This window comes from Phalacrocorax aristotelis, chromosome 8 (assembly GCF_949628215.1).
Source record: "Phalacrocorax aristotelis chromosome 8, bGulAri2.1, whole genome shotgun sequence".
Lineage (NCBI taxonomy): Eukaryota > Metazoa > Chordata > Aves > Suliformes > Phalacrocoracidae > Phalacrocorax > Phalacrocorax aristotelis.
The window spans coordinates 21,959,963-21,976,983 of record NC_134283.1 but is presented as its reverse complement, the minus strand read 5'-3'; the positions used below and the strand labels follow the sequence as shown (position 1 = coordinate 21,976,983).

Here is a 17,021-nt window from a genome sequence, read left to right as displayed (position 1 = left end):
TGATATGCTGTAGGAGCCCACTATGACACACTTGGAAACCTTGGGAGCAGAGAAGGCATCCAGAGAGGGCAGAATGCTGCACTGCTCTGTGCAACAGGTACCAGTACTGGCGAGGAGTGGAAAAACAGGACAGCGAGAGCAGCAGCCACCTTCTGAGCCTCCTGATGCCAGAGCCAATCACCTGGGTTTTTCCCCACTAGGAGAATGATGCCAAAGACTGGGGTCTCATGCTACTAGTCATTCCTTTTCCCGAGTGCTCCCATTGTGGACATTGCTTTTCTAGGCTTTTCAAGCACCAAGCAGGATTTTTAAAATCAACTTAATCATGTACAGCAGCAGAACTAGTGAGAAGCCCTTCAACAGTTCTTCTTTATTTAATGTCACTTTCTGCATTTGCTCTTACAGCACAAGTGGGGCTGGTGGGAGTTTCTCACTCACCGTGTATCTTGCCTTCCAGACAGGAACCTGACAGGGAAGGATACTGAGGTATTTCCGAGGCTGACGGTAATCCCAGAACTTCAAAAAACAGAAAAAAAAAAACCAAACCGAAAAGACAAGCAAAGGCAGGAGTCAGCTGGCTATACTTTCAGGCTGCAGTTTTCCATGTGGCTTGCAGATATAACAGAACAAATAACATGCCAGGGTGCCCACAGCATCATTAGTAATCCCATTCATTAACAGCAGAGATGGCCCCAAAGGACAGATATCAAGTTATCAGCATCTGGCAGCATCTGGCAGCATCCCTTAGACAATGACTGACTTGAGGTCATATCCACAGTCATCATAGCTTGAGTAATTAGAGCAGGGAGAGAGGCAGCCCACTTAGGCTTTCAGAGCTACAAGGTACCCTGCAGGCTCCCAGCCAACGTGTCAGTCCAGACTGGAGGCAGGCCCACCCCACTGTTACTGCTAATTTTGTAATGAAGAATCTAACCTTCTGCTTTGCTACAATACACATCAATTGCATTTGCCTCAGAGCTTAGCTAAATGTGAATGAACTCCATTTGGCTGACATACAAAGTATACTATTTCCCCCCAAGTAAAAGGCCCTTCATAGCAACGCTTGCAGGAAGTCTCTTATTGATAACCCAATTCCACATGAGTTTGGAAACCCTAGGGGCTGGAGTATGTCTCTTCCCAAGTTGCTGCAATCACCTTGAGGCTGGCAACATGTTTTAGGGAGATGGCTTTTCTGTCATGTGTGGCCAGCTCCCTTCTGGCAAGCAACAGGCAGAGGTGGTTGTTTTCAGCTTCAGAACCCAAATCACCACAGATCTGTGGCAAACCTTTGTGCGCCCATCCTGCAATAACTTCTTCGTCGGTGCTGTAAGTGTACCCCTGGCTCAACATACACAGGCTGCCAGAAACCAAAAATTAAGGATCCAGATCTTGCCAACGGCAAGCACTCCGCAAGACTTCCGCAGTAGTAGAAGGGGATCTGCTCCACCATCCTGACATCTCCCAAGCAGGAGTCCCAGCAGCAACACTTACCCTGACAGAGTTGTCTTGGCTGGAAGTGGCCAGTGTAAACTCATTGTCAGGATGCCAATCCAGACCATGGATTTTAGAGAGATGAGCTGCCAAATACTCTACTGCAGTGCTGGGTTTCTGCAAGGAGAGACATTTTCCTTCTCAGCACAGGACTCCTAAAATTTGGTCTAGTTCTTTGTCATAGAAAGACACTTTAACAAGGGCAAGAGGCAGAACACCCTCCTGCTGGGGAAAGGCAAATAGCTCAGCAAAAGTAGTTGAAGGAAAGGTCCTGTGAAGGTGCGGCAAATTCCAGTCACCTAGTGCAGCCCTGAACCATACTTTATACTCAGCAAAACAGTTAAATACTATAAGATCAAAATGTTAATGGGCACAATTTCTGGGGAAGGGGGCTATCTACAGGCTCTCTTTAGGCTCGTGAGCTCCCAATTCTCTCTAGCTTAAATTGACCCACAAGAAAGAATTGAGATAAAGTAGTACGTTTTTCTCAGTATCTGTGACCAGAGGGATGTCTGTATCAGGCAGGTGGGAACATGCACAGGCTGCTCAAGGGACCCTCGACTCACCCTTTTGTCCCATATTCGGACATCCCCGTCGTGGCTAGTTGCTAAACAGTTAGCATTTTTCTTGTTCCATTTGACCTGGGAAGCTCCAGCTGTAGCACAAACAGAGCAGGTCAAAACAAGCGATCAAAAAGTAAATGGCACAGTAGACCCTTGACCTGGGCTTAGAGCTGCTCCTCTTAGCTCAGAAAAGACAGTTCAGAGGAAAGATATCTCAGAAGCCAGCATGAAGGATGGCATGAAAATCACTAACTCCTCATTCCTCAGCTTACTGTTTGTGTCCTGAAGACCTCAAAGCAAGAGTGTTCCAGTTCCTCGCTTAGAGATCTTCATTGCAATTTCTAGCCAGAGGTTGTACCTGATTAAAGTACTCAGATAGAGTAACTTCCCTTCTGTTTTCATTCAAACTACTCCCAGGTGCTCAAGGATCTATTAATTTGTCTCCCCAACACCCTCTACACTATCTGATGCTATACAGGGAATCAGTGTTACTGATCTATTATTAAAATAGAGATGAGAAGGCTGCAGTGCAGGTAGACCTTGTGTCCAGCGAGCTGGAGATATCACTGGCTGGATCAGAAAGTCCACCTGTCAAAATACACCACAGGCCAAAGACATCAATGGCATTGTAAAGAAACTGGATGATGGTCCAGATATGATTATATTGTATCGCACGGGACCCAGTCAAGAGCCTAAAATCAGAAGCTGGTTGGTTATTTTTAATAAGCAGCAAAATACAGCTTCAGCTGATGTGGATTGTTCAGATTTCATACGAGAAATACATATTCTGTTTGTTCTTATTCTGCTGGTATTTTCAAAACATTTTAAGCTATCAGGAAGGTGAGGTCCATGAGGAAGCTAAACGGATCTCAGCCTGCTGCTATGCCCCACCTTCGCTACCCACCTCCTGCTGCACAGCGAGCAGATTCATTCTGACAGCATGGCAAAAAGCTAGTCCAGGGGAAAAAAAGCTGCAAACAGGCTGCCAGTTGATTGAGTTGATCCACTCACTGAAGGGTACACAGACATCTGGGCCAGCACTGAACAGAATCAGGCATGGAAGGAAGGAAGCTTTCTGGGGAGCTAGCTGCTGGGCTCGCTCAGCTGATTCTTGAAACCTCACCTAGGCATCAGAACTGAATGCTGCTTCTGATTCAGTAAGGTTTTTGCATTGCTGTGATAGAGAGGTTTGCTGGCTGGGAGGGAAGGGGGAGCCACTGCAGATGTGTAACCTAAGGAGGTCTAAGCAGCAAAGCATAAGAGATATATGTTACGAGCATTGCTGTAGTACCGGGGAGAACAACTCAGGGAAAGGACATTTTGCTTGTCATCCGTACTTTGCCCAGTTCCAACACGCAGCCAGTGAGGACTGACACAGCACCTGCCAGCAGGTGGTATTACAGGTGGCTGGACAGTCACACTGCCAACAGTCACAAGCGCCTTTCCAGAGCAAGCGCAGCCCAAAGAGAGCACCTTCCTGTCACCGCTGCAGCTGCCTGCACATTGAAGGTGCCCCAGGGAAGCAGATACAGCCAGCTGATGCACCCAGCCCGTCAGTAAGAAAGGGGGCAGGCTGGCAGCCAGCGGCATTCCCACTGCCTGGGGTGCGATTTAGTGTCTAGGTTGATTCAATCAAATATAAAAAGGACATGGAGAAATTGCAGACAGACAAGAGGACAAGCAGTGCAAGAGGGTGGTTTAGCAGGGAAGAAGCTAGTCATGTCTAGAAGGCACAAATGCCATGTGACTGTCCACCAATTTTAGGACAGACAGTCCAAGCACCACCACTGCCCTCCATGCCTGGGAACCTCCAAGGGCTCCACATCCCTTCTGCATTCTGCTCCTCTGAAAGGAGCTGTGAACCACAGCCTCTCAGGCTGCCACTACATGGGACAATCACGTGGTGGCACTTCTGTATTCTGCCATGTTCAGCCTCGGAGCACAAAGGGAGGGAGGAATAACAGGCAGGGGCATACAATAAGCTTGTTTAATGCCTACATCACACGCATGTCATACATACCAACCGCAGAGAGGGAGACTGTAGGCTTCCTGGTGTCTCTGAAACACAACATGGCTAACGTGAGTACCCACAGCACAGCCCAACAGGTCCAGCCTCCCCAGTGAGCTCTTTGCTAATCCAGGACTAATTTTATTGCTGCCTCTTGGGAGCTAATGTGGCTTCTGCTTACCAAAGTATACCCCATTAAATTGAATAAAGAAGTGACCAGCTGGAGGACAACAGCCATTCTGGCTTGCCACCACATACAGCAGTAAGTTTAGGGCATGGGATGGAGTTGAAGAGGACTAGAGGGAGGAAAAACACATGCCAAGTGTGGCATGTTGTAACTGGACAGGCAAGGAAACACTGGGCTTGCAAAGTGTTGCTGCAGAAAGCAACAAAACAGCCTGTCCCAGGAGGATTAAAAGGAACGAAGAGACCTGTGGAAAAACTCAACAAAAGCCACTGATGTGTTTGTTAAGTTTTGCAGATCCTGATTCAAGGCAGATGGAGCAGTAACTTCAGAGCAAAGCCTTCACATCTAGCATATAACAACAAAATTAGTATGGAATAAGCCTAGCTACATGCACACTCTACAGACCAAATTCTGTGGTGGTAGAAGCCAGTGCGGCACCATGACAACTCCTAGCAGCCAGGACAGGGATCAAGGCAATAATTTGCTCTTTGACCCTGCTCCTCAGGAAATCACCTGCCCTTTCATGAAAAATGCCAGTGAAAATAAGAAATATTGTCTTCAGCTTTTTGTCTTTGCTGAAAAGCAGAACATTTTCTGGAATGGACTGCACCTCTTCCTCTAAGAATTTCTGCCTAGACAAAGTTATTTTGTATGAAAAATTAAGTGGGGAATTTCCAGCTACCCTTACCACAGGGCTACCTCCCTAGGGTGACCTTAAAGACAGCTGCTTCAGCAGGATGTTAATTTGCTGGAGGCCAGCAGCCCCAGGACCTCACTTCTCCAGCAAGTACAGAGACCTTACAAGCACAAGTGGATGTAAAGGCTAGTCAGACATTGCCTGAGCAAGTGCTTCCGGACAAGTGAAAGAGGCAGACACAAAGTGATGGGAGGGCACAACAGAGTTAAAGCAGGGCTTCTGATAACAACCTTCAGAGATCTCTTATTTTTTTCTTGGCGCTAAGATAGTATCACAGGAAAACACAACCAGCAGTTATTTTCTCTCTGTGTCTTTTAATTACACATTAATAATATATTGCCATTCTCAAGCACCATTTAACCAAGGATCTAAGTACTTCATAGGAACTAAACAAGCCTCAGGGTAGCCTGGTGCAGTGGCATTATATAATTATCTTCCTATTACAACCAAGCAAGGGAGGCAGAGAGGAACAAAGTGAGTTGCTGTACAGCCAACAAGAGAACCCAGCGGTCCCGGTGGCAGCTCCTTGCTTCTCAGGTGTAAAATGGAGGGTTATAATATTAGTGGGTTTGGAAAGACCTGTTACCCTGGAATTACTCATGATAGAAGGCACGAACAGGAACAGGTTCCTGAATACCACTGCCAGTCTTCCCACCACTAAGGGAGAGCCAGCAACAATCACTGATCTTAGTGGAAAATGGCTGCAGGAATGAAACTGTGTTCATTCACTCAGCTAAAACAACACAACAGGTTGAGGAACACCCTTGGGCTCCAGGTGAAGCTCTTGAGGAAAGATCTGAAGTGGGTAGGGAGTGAACCCAGTCAATATTTTTTCCAATCAGGAGCACAGCTGTGGCTTAACTGTACCACTCTACTGCCCTTCATTGACTCTAAAGTTGCTTGAAACTAGGGGAACAGTAGTCATCTTTGAGATCACAGGAAGCAGACAAAGCCCCTGCAAGAACAGGAGAGGAGTAGAACCCATCAATGCGTGCTTTGCCCTGCAAGCTGCTAATTATGAAAAGGAGTCCTAGAATTTCCTTGCGGTGCAGAAACATACTGATTCTTACTTGATGTCCCAGATGTAGATGTATGTGTCCACAGAACTGGTGACCAGCAGGTCTGGCTCAAACACCGCCCAGTCCAAGTCGCTGCAAATGTAAAATCATAGTAAGTCAGTAAAGAAAAGTGCACACAGTGTGCTTCAACTTCTCACAAGCCTCCAGTACATTTCTCCAACACATTCATGACCAGTCCATGAAATCTACTGAAACTTTTTAAGTACAAGGCAAGATCTTAATAATTTCTCTAAGTAAATTCCAAGAAGCAATGAAATCCTACTAAGTAAATTCCAGTGAAGCATCCTCCTAGCCCTGAACTTTACAGCTATCCGGTGTGTGCTCTTTCCTCCACAGGAAAAGGGACACCATCTCAGTGAGCTCCCAGTTACCATGTATTCTTGGCATCAACCCCTCACTCTGGGATGCCTTCCTGTTGGGCTTACCAGGTGCACCTGGGACACAAACAGCCTCCAGTCAGCCATTTCAAGGGCTGTGATTACTTTCTACAATCAGGAGATGGAGTAAAAACAGCACTAAAATACACCCCTAGAACCAGAGGCAGAAATCTCCCCTGCACCATCATAGCACACTGTGAACTTGATCTTTGGGATTACCTGCTTTAATTAAGCTGCTATCACACAGAAACATGGCTGGGATTCAATTTAACAAACATGCTGCTATGGGTTTCCCAGATGATGATTGCTGTTCATTACAAGGACAGCAGCCACCTACAGCAGTGACATGTGAGCCATCAAAGGCTACGTTGATATACTGGGGGGAGCCATGAGAGGGTGAGCAGCTTCACATCTGATGGCATCTCCAAACGGGAAGGCAGGACAGAGGGGCCGACAGTACAGTCCAGAAGAGTCAGTAAGAACAGGCTCAAAGCATAGCCTGAGTGGAGTCAGGACCAAAACATTCACATTCTATGAAACAACCCATCGTTTTCCACCCAGCAGTCTGCATCATCACTTGCTCCTCACCTGATCACACGTGTGTGTCCCTGCAGTGATGTGCAAACTTCACCATTACCTTCCTTCCACTTATACAGGTCAACTCGCTGATTGCTCTGAAATTAGATGAAGAAAGGAGATAGTGTCAGGCACACAAGGTAGGACAGGAATCCATAGGTCAGGACCAGGTTCCCTTCTCTTTGCACAGCTCCAGTTACCAAAGAGTCACATTGTGGTTAGGGAAGTCCTTGCCCAAAGCAGGAAAGCAAAGATGAACCTACAGGCTGCAAGGACTCTCAAAAGCTCCCACTTTACTTACACCCACTTAAAAATTGAGACAAACAAGAATCAGGGGGGTGGGAAATCACATTTCAAAATATTTCCATGAAATTATGTTCTCAGAGATTATATTTCCTAAGAAAATGCTGTAACTGCAGGCAAGAGGCAGCCAAATTCTCTCTGCAGGAACACCCTGCCAGTCTGTTCACATTCACAACTGGAGTTTTCAGTGAGAGGAGTGAGGGATCACCACTGGTCCTCCTCAATTCTCCCTCTATTCCCCTCTGGGATAATCAGGGCTGTTGCCAAACATGAACAATACAGTCTAATAGCTTCAAGGTCACCTCCTCAAGGGTGCTTCCATCCTTGCCAGCCCATGAAAAAAGCCTTAAGTGCTTATCACTAACTGTAAACCACAAGAGCAAACCAGATGAATCAATTACAACATTATTTAGGGCTTCTTCACTTATTCCAGGAATAAATACCCCCTCCAAACACAGCCACACACAAAGTTAGTTGAAACTAGTTATTGTACTTTAAGTTCACGTTCTGCCTCAATCAAGGTTTACTTCAGCCCAGGCCAACTCTAATCTTTCTGGGACAGCAATTGCTTTTTTTGGCTGCATATATAGCACCAAGCACAGTGGGTTTTGGGCCTTGACTGGAAATTCCTGTTGATTTTTCAAAAACAGAAATAACATGACTTAAAATTTGATCTTCATTAGCCCCTTGTTTTCAAACTTAAAGGTAGATGAGGGAAAAGATAATAGAGAAAAGACATTTTTGTACACAGGTTTTTGTGGTGGTGTTTTGGGGATTTTTTTACCCCAAAGCTGCTTGATATGAATTTGAAATTCAGGATGGATAAAACACTCCAGCCTTCCTGAAATGGAAGGTCTCCTCCGAGCTCAGCAATAATGTAAGGCATTTCTCTAATAGCTCACAGCAGGTCTGTGCAAGAGCTTGGGGCAAAGAAAACTCCTTGCATGTTTCTCGTTGACAGAAGGATTTAAGGGGTTAGAGTGAAAATACCCAACAGGATTTGTCCAGGACTCCAGAGCTGACGCTACAAGATAAGGATCACCAGAAGTTTCTCAGACTCTTAGTGGGGTATCTCACATGGAAAGTGTTGCCTGTAGCACCAGGTGTGAGAGAATGAAGGCTCCTCCCAGCATGATTTTCTAAAATATGTGCTCCTGTGATAAGTAACAGTATATGCTTCCAACAATTTCATTACCCTCTTGTTCAAGCATTTGTGACTACACAACAGAAGTAACAAGGATCTAGGATGGAAACCAATGGCATTTCTGAAACAACAGCTTAAGAGTGCTCAGAAATGTGCTTGAGCCAGAGGGCAGACACAGCCAAGCATAGCAAGAGGATATGTTTCAGCTCTTCTGGAAAGAAGTTGAAAAAATAAGAAGCCCTTACCCAAACACAAGGACAGACTTCCCTTCTGCCTGTACCACTTCCAATTAACAGCACTGCAAACCAGGTGAAGCTGTTGGCAAACAGAATGGTAGCCTTTTACACTCCCTTTCCATCCACAGGGATGCAGAGGGATAGGACCCTCAGGGCTACCTACAACACTTGCGTGGTATACCTGAACATATGATGGCCTCAACAGCAGGCTCACGGGGGGACTGATAGCCAGCTTGAGTCCAGAAATAGCAAATCACACCTTCACAGTTCTGAATCCAAGATGATTTAGCCTGCCTAACGCATCTTTGGTCCCCCCCTTAGGTTGGCCCTCAAACACATCCACACTATCCCCAGACCTGACCTTGGGACACACAGACCTGAGCGCACGCTGTAAATCTGCTTTCCGCTTCTAAACAAGACAGGCTAAATTCTAGTCCTAGGACAGGGCTGTACTGCATCAGCACCAAAATGCCAGCCAACTGTGAGATGGATAGAAAGGAGGTGTTTCTGACCCAAGCTGGTAAAGCTGCCCAATCTCATCTTAGCGATTCCTCACCTGATCTGCATCAGCAACTACGTCTAAATCACCAGAGCATCTTAGCATCTTCCTTTATAAATGAGAGCAGCAAGGTTTCATGCCAGCTACACCTTGTTTCAGTCTGCAACAAATGGGTTCCTGTGTCTGCTCAGGGCAGCAAGAGACAGGAGTACTCAGGGAGCTGCTGCTCAGAACAGCATTAACCGATCACTGGATATTGCCTTTCAGAGTGTGTTTGAAAAGAAGCTTTCCTGCTCTACTTATGCCTGCACAGTGCATTTCCTTATTTGGTTTTGATTTTCACAGACTGTAGCCAGAAGTAACACTGAAGGACACCTTTTTTCAAGTTTTACCAACTCTCCGCTCAGAAGCGGACAGTTGCTGAAGGTATCTTTAAGGTGTCAGTCATGTACCAGAGCTGGGAGGTGACAGGCTGGGGAATGTCAGAAAGCAAACAAGCAAAAGCTCCTAACTGACAACACTGGTCCACTTTTAAGACTGCCTTTAATTTCAATCGTAGCCAATCCAGGAAGCAAAAGGAACAAAAGATTCCAGGAAACCACCTTCAGCTAAGTGTTTTCTCAAAAAAACCATATGAAACCTCTTAACCCCAGCTATTCCATGACTCTCAGGCTATAAAAGCAGGTGCAACACAGCAGCAAAGGCACCTCACCATGAGAACAGCCTCCGCCCGGCTAGTGCCGTTTGCTGCAGTGCTGTGGTTGATGGCTAAGGCTGCTGCTACCAGAAGCTCAGTGTTCTGGATGAACAAGGGACACGATAGACTGAGTAAAGATCAAAGCTAAAAACTGCACTCAAGTCTCAGATGGCCTCTACTGCTTCTTCAGACCAACATACTTACTTCTCCACACACTGAATATGAACTCCTCGCCGAGTCGGTCCCTGCCCATCTGCAAACCTAGATTGTTACAGTGATGAGCCAGTATTGACCTGTGCTATTTACAGACTGCCTGGTGCACCACATCCCACCAGGAAGGCAAGGAGGTGAAAACAAAAGAGCACAGAGCAAGAAATTCAGTAAGTGCGTGAGTCTCGCAACAGAACGGAAGTTAGAAAGAGAGCACATCCCCCATTTCTTCCAGAAAAGGACCATTTGGATGCCCAATTTGTTTGGCAAGGTGTTTTATAAAGCGACAAGCAAGCAAAACTAGATTCAACACTGACTGAGCAATAACCAAGAACCATCAAGCCAAACACCCACCTGGCAGTAAATCAGAGTTAGGCCTTGATCTTGCAATGTGACTTGCAGGGGCACGCCTGTGCCAGCTCCATACAGCCTTCCAAGTCTGCAGAAGTCCACCCGTGAAAGAGTGGGGAAAGAGTGGGGAAGATGAGTGAACTTACCGAAGCTGCAAAGTAGTACGCGTAGCTGTCGTGCGGGTTCCACTGCACTGCCCCAATGTCCCACTTGCTCTGTCGAGATATCTTTCGATGACCCTCATTTGGTGCATCCAGGTTGACTATGTAGAGGAAGCGGCGACTGCAAGACACACAGATACAAAGAAGCTGTATCACACAGGACTGATCTTGAAACCCTGAGCTCACATGGAGCTCACAGCCTTGTGCCTAGAAGACCAAAGAAGAGAAGCATTTGACAAGACAGATGAAAATACTATTCCTGAGAATGCTACATTTGACCACATACTTCAAAAAGGGCTACGTTTAAAGAAAATATATGAAAAGACATACTGAAATAAGACAGGGTTTGCAAATATAATGGCTAGCTCAGACCACAGAAAACCCCAGATAACCGGGATACCAAAGGTAGTGCTGGGAAATGGTGCAAACACATCCAAATACGCTTTGCTGGCCTAATGCAGCAGCAGCAGCGCCAAGGTGGCACAGGCCTAGGAGTGCAATGCACTACCTTCATGGGAGCCAGTACCAGTCTGGAGAGGTTGCTCTGAGCAAAAGGTAATGAGCCTTGACAAACATAAGATGATTCTACCCGGCTGCATGTTCCCTCACCACACTGTTTGGGGGGCTTAGTTCCACAGACAGCACAAGTACACCTGCACAGAGCTAGCTCAGCTGCAGAAGCGTATTAATGTGGGTGGACACAGCTCTGCACTGATCTGGTTGTATTACTTACCTGAGCTAACTCTATATGCTGCAGAGAGATATTTGCATGACGCTAAACCTGAGCTCATACATCCTGCTGGATGTGGCCAACTCCCCACAAAGCTAGGCAAGGTGTCATTCCCTCCACAGCGTGATTCATCTTACAAGCAAGATTAACCGCCCAGAAATAACCGTGAGCCAGCTGAACTCTACTGGAAGACCAGCACCAAAACCTTCTGAACCATATGTAATTAACCACACCAGTGTCACGTATGGCAGCTGCATAGCAAGCATAAGCTGCTCTGAGCACTGTGAATTTTCCCAAGAGAAGGAACACAAAAAAAAAGATCTTTGCTGCCTTTCCAGACCAAAGTAGGAGTCCTCAGGGCTCCCTGCTCTGAAGGGAAAAGATGCTGAGCCCTCTGAGGCTCTCATACAACTTTAAAAGAAAGGAGGCAAACCTTAAAGGGCTGCTGAGCAGGCAGGAGAAGCCTGAAAAGCAGAGGGCCATGGACCCAATGTTGAATTCCAGATAGGCTGTCCCCAGTTCACTGTTGGCTCAAATAAGCAAGCTGTGAAACTGGGCAGGTATAAGGAAGAAGAGGCATCAAGTTTGACCCAAACCACCTGCTGAGCTGGTTATTCCTGCACAGGGCTGCTGGACTAAAGGTTTACATGGAAGCGAGTGGGCCTCTGAGTTGTACCAAAGGACCTGTTTCCTCTAAGGCTGACCAAAGGTCAGGTGGAGCCATGCAATCCTGAATTTGAAGTGAACTTCCTAATTGGTGTGATAATTGTGCCACTAACAGTGGGACAGGAATAGCTGTTAGTACCAAAAGGCGGCAGCTGGGCAGGCAACTGCTGAGCTGCTTGAAGACTTGCCCTGGAGGTGGCTACCTAATGCCAAGCCCTCCCAGGAGCTCTGGCAGCTTGGAGTCTATGGCACCTACTGCTCAAGTTGAGTATCACCCTGCACTGAACCAGCAGAGGAGCAGGTCAGAAAGCTTGGCTCCTCTGCTCAAATACACAAGAATATTTGGGGCAAATTTTGTCTCAAGGAAATAATTTAATCTGTATTTGAAGCAGAATCTAAACAGTACTTCATGATGCTCCACCTCCCACAAGTGGATTTGGGAAAGCATGCACAGGAAAGCCAGTATTTTATTGTGCTGTTGTGGCTGGCTTTCCACTCAGTATCCATCGGAAATGTGACCCAGAATCCTCTTCATCAAGCCTTGAACAGAATTCAGCTGCACCTTTCTGAAACAATACATCAGCCCTTCAGTTGAGGTCAGCCTGAAGGTTGCTGATTTGGCTTGCGGAAATGACTGTCAGACATTTCTAATGGGGGCTGTCACACTCACCCCGAGAGTACTGCACGCTGTCCCAGGCAATCCACTGACATTGCGGTCGCCTGTTAAAGAGAAAAAGAGAACAAAACTGAATTTTACCTGTCAGGTCAGCTTCCCAGTCAAACACACAGCTTCGGGGAGGAGGTTGGGAAAACCTGCCATCTCATCTTCAAGGCTTAAACTGCTATGGTAAGAGTCAAGGCTGATATCTGTTAGGATGGCAGAAGTAACATCCACTTACAGAACCAGAGAGGGGTGACAGGGTGTAGCAGTTGATTTTGGGGTGCAGGGTAGCACACAGAAAACATCTTTGTTAGAATAAACTGAAGACAAGACGTGGCAGACACCATTACAAGCACTGAGACCTTGCTCCCTTCTCCCTGCTATGGCGATCACAGCTGCAGCCTTTCAATCAGCAATTTCTAATAATCTGTATTAATCAGCCTCTGCTCCTGCTCAGGAGCTTTCTCAACCTCTCTCTTCCATCACAGGGCCAAATTTAATTATATATGTACTGGGAGACAGAAGCGCAACCATTTGTGAACGGCTGGTCTCCAGAAATGAGATGACTAAGAGACATCAGAATTTACTTTGGCATTGCTTGTAAAGAAGGCTAAGAGATAAGTTAAATGCCAAAAGAAAAAAAAGAGAAAAAAGACAGTTTGAACACTGTCCTCCCCTCTTTTCCTTCACAATGGAATTGGCTGATCCTCTCATTTAATTGCCAAGAGAATACAGGAAAATTTTACTTGGAAAGCTGAACAGTTCAGCCCATAAACATAGATATGACTTCAATGCAGTTTTTAGTGTTCACAGTCCAGAATCAGAATATGCCCCATATTCTTCAACAAACTGCTGTCATCTTCAAAGCTACCTCTCTGAAGCCTTGGGATGTCTCTGCTGCTGTTCAGGATTCTGCTAAGTAGTCTCAGCATGGATGTAACAAGACTTCAAGATGTCCCAGAGCTACTACTTACAAGCACCACTAAAACCAGGCAGACAATACAGCAATCCTACTCCATTTCAATCATATTTGACAGGAGAATAACCACCACAAAACGCTAGGGTTTTTTTTCCAACCAGGGCCCCATCCCCTGCTTGCATGCACCACAGCTAAGGGCAAAACAGCATCATGGGCTCATTCTTCACTAGAGACCAAGAATCCACATGGGAAAGAGCTACAAATGCCACAGCCAGAAGCAGAGTTTCAGCAGGAGTCCACAGTAAACCTCAGGCCTATACCTATACCCCAAGCAAGTCGAGTTCCACTGCTTTTGGTGTTCCAGGAATGACCTGCCTTCATTATTTTTTCCTAGGTAGCAAATCCAGTCTTCTGGCAAGGATTTCCTAGTCCTAAAATTAATGCTGTAAACAAGCATTAGTTGTATTATCCCAGATGATAAACATTTCACTTGTGAGGAATTAAAATTAGGATCACTAAAGCAATTACTGGAACCAGAACTTTTTCATATGCTGAAGCGCTAGTCAGCTGGCATATTTCACACAGCTGTGGCCATCTTTCCTCAAGGCAGAAAAAACCCCATTGATTTAAAGTGACTGATAATTTCATATATGAGTTATTTTTTCTGGTGCTGGCACCAGGATCTCATAAATCTTTACAAATTGTTTTTAATAATGAACACTGTTAAACTGTTTTTCCATGCACATCATAAAACGTAATGAGTAATTAGAATGAAGTAAAAAGCTTCACATGTCAGGCTGCTGCTCTGCTGAGTCACAAAGTCATTTTAAGCAATAAATAGTCTTATCTAGGCAACAGGAAAAAAATCAAACAGCTATCATTTCATGTGCTTGGTATATTTGATAGGTCAGTCTTCACAGCACAACCTTCCAGAAGAGGGTAGCTGAAACCAAACCAACCAATCTGAAAACAGGTTTTTATCCTCACAAAACAATCAGGATAACTAGAATTGCTGTTTACAAGCAACAATTATGTGAATAAGCACAGCAGGACTACCGCACATCTGAAAACCAGCTCTGAGCCCACAGCCCAGGTAGCATCTTCTCAGACTTCAAAGTCTACTTTGGCATTTCACTTGATTTCTGCTAAGCAAGCCAAGGAAAACACCTTTTCATGTCTGAACTTATGTTAGTTTTGAATCTGGTGTCATTCTCTCCACCAGAAAGGCAACAGACCAAGCCGATTTGCCGAGGCTACACTGGTTTTCAAGAGCTGCAAACTCTTAGCAAGAAAGACCAGTTCCCTGCATAGCTAACTTCCTATCTACACACCAAGTTGCAACAAACAGTACTATTTCACCATTGGACACGGTGAGCTTTACTCTCTTTTTGATAGTGCAACAGCCTGACAAGATCCTGTGGGCCATGCTAAATCAGAAGAATATAGAGACTGCCACTTCTGTCAGCTTGTACAGAGAGATGACACTTATAGGCAGTACTGGCCCTGAACTACCCAGAGATTTTCTGAAGTGTTGTTATAGGTTGGGTGCTGTAGTCTTCACATGACACACTCTGGCTTGGTGAACAAAGACCACTGCAGTGCTTGCAGACACATATGGGCTATAAATGCAATGGCTGCCCATTCTTTTGACTCTTGTTTCCATTTAAGTTGGTTTTGGGGTAGAGATTTTGGAGACAGTGTAGCCTACAGGCAGAGCTTGAGCCTAGTACAGGATGATTACAGCCAAGGTGTTTCAATTTCTCAAGCTTGGGTTCCCATCTGCAAAAATGTTTGTGCAGACTCCTGAAAAAAACTCAAGCACCAATACATAAATAAGTTTAGCTTGAAACAGTAGTCTGGCAGCCCCAGCTACTGAAGCTATCTGGTTTCATAGAAGAGAGTAGGCAGCTTCTATAGGCTCTATAAAGATCACACCAGAGTACAACAAAGCAACCAAAATATCAGTGGTTAACCTCTCTAATAAGGTATATGGTTGCACAACAGCAAGATTGAAACCAACTGCTGCAGAAGAGGATGGAAACACCTGTTCTCTCCCCTCTCCGCTTCCAGACACCAGTCATTATGAATACACAATCAAATCATGAGGCCACATATCTCCTGAGCCAGATGGAGTTTGAATCTGGGATCTAGGAAGACATACCTTCGTATCTCATTACCGGTTTCCCAAGAGGAAATCTTCAATAGCAGACCAGACTGCTTTAACGTTTCTTCCAGGAGGAAAACACAACTAATATAAAGCTTTTGAGGAATAAAAGTGAAAAGCCTTGTTGGCTTACAGAGGGTAGGCTGGATCTAGCACACAGGATTCAACACCCCTATTCGTAACAGCGAATGCGGAGCTGATATTGCTCCAGCACAAGAGGACAAACTAGAAGATAAGAGACTTTCCAAAACTTTTTTTTTGACCTTTCTGCATTTGCTGCTGTAGTTCACAGTTTACCCACCATACCCAGCTTTGTTAAGCAACTGCCAACATCATAAAAACCCTCATGTTTCTTAATAGCTTCTAAGAAAGCACATAAGCAAATGTTGAGGGGAGCTCTACCATAAGCAGCAACTTCAAAATCAAAAGCTGACCTTTTGCTATTTATATATATAAAAAAATATAACACACTTTTCCTGCTAACTAAGCAATATTCAGTAATTTATATCGCAGCCAAGAAAGGAGCTATAACGGTCTCAGAGGGAAAGTGAGTAAAAATGTGTTAGAAATGGTAATATCTTCTACTGGCCTGCCAATAGAATTAAAAAAAAAAAAAACAACCAAGGTGTAATTGAGATTAGAAACAAAGTGCCTCGTGAGTTAAGGCGCGATCTCCGCGCAAAGGGCTCCGAGGCCGGCTCAGCCCTGGCCACAACCGGCAAAAGGCCCCGCCGAGCCCGCCCGGGCTGGGCCCCGCTCCCACTCCTCACGGGGCCGGCCGTGCCCGCCCAAAGCGTTCCCCCAAGGTGCGGCGGGAGCGGCATCCCCCCGGCAGGCCCCCGGACCTGGGCGTCGCGGAATTCCACCACCACATTCTCGCTGCTCCAGCGCGCCGCCATCTTGGGCCGCCCCAGCAACCCCAGACGCCGGCGGGGCGGGGGAGGAGCCGGCGACAGCGCGCATGTGCGCAGCGGACATAGCGCCTGCGCGCAGTGAGCGCCGCGCAGGGGCGGTCGGGAAATGTAGTTCTCACTCCTCACAACCCCTCTCTGCCTCTCGTCCTGTCCCCAGCAGGGGTTGAGTGTCCCGGGGAGCCAACAGGGCCTCACGGCCCGGGGCGGCGCAGCGCGGCCCGCCCGGCGCCGGCCTCCCTGGAGGGTCTCGCTGCGGCGGTCTCCGGCCGGTTACAGCCCCGCCGCACGTCCATGCGGAGCGGGGTGCGTGTCTGTGTGTGTCTGGCCGGGGTTAAGGCCTCCCCGCCCGGAGAGCGCCGTCTCTGTGACCCGCAGCCCCAGGCGGCGG

The 17,021-nt window shown here is 46.5% G+C and overlaps 1 protein-coding gene across 2 annotated transcripts in view; it reads right to left on the bottom strand.

Moving 5' to 3' along the window:
- The window catches only part of WDR59 (WD repeat domain 59), a 50,346-nt gene extending 33,371 nt beyond the window's left edge, over positions 1–16,975 (bottom strand). For both annotated transcript variants that reach the window (XR_012662068.1, XM_075101760.1), the window contains exons 1-9: positions 16,565–16,975; positions 12,646–12,695; positions 10,565–10,700; positions 6,991–7,076; positions 6,017–6,097; positions 4,075–4,112; positions 2,058–2,146; positions 1,492–1,608; positions 439–516 (exon numbers count right to left, since the gene is read on the bottom strand). Coding sequence is in view for 1 of the 2 variants with exons in the window: in XM_075101760.1 (XP_074957861.1) it covers positions 439–516; positions 1,492–1,608; positions 2,058–2,146; positions 4,075–4,112; positions 6,017–6,097; positions 6,991–7,076; positions 10,565–10,700; positions 12,646–12,695; positions 16,565–16,618 (729 nt within the window). In the remaining variant the exon portion in view is untranslated. The remainder of the gene's footprint in view (positions 1–438; positions 517–1,491; positions 1,609–2,057; positions 2,147–4,074; positions 4,113–6,016; positions 6,098–6,990; positions 7,077–10,564; positions 10,701–12,645; positions 12,696–16,564) is intronic.
- Positions 16,976–17,021: the final 46 nt, after the last annotated feature.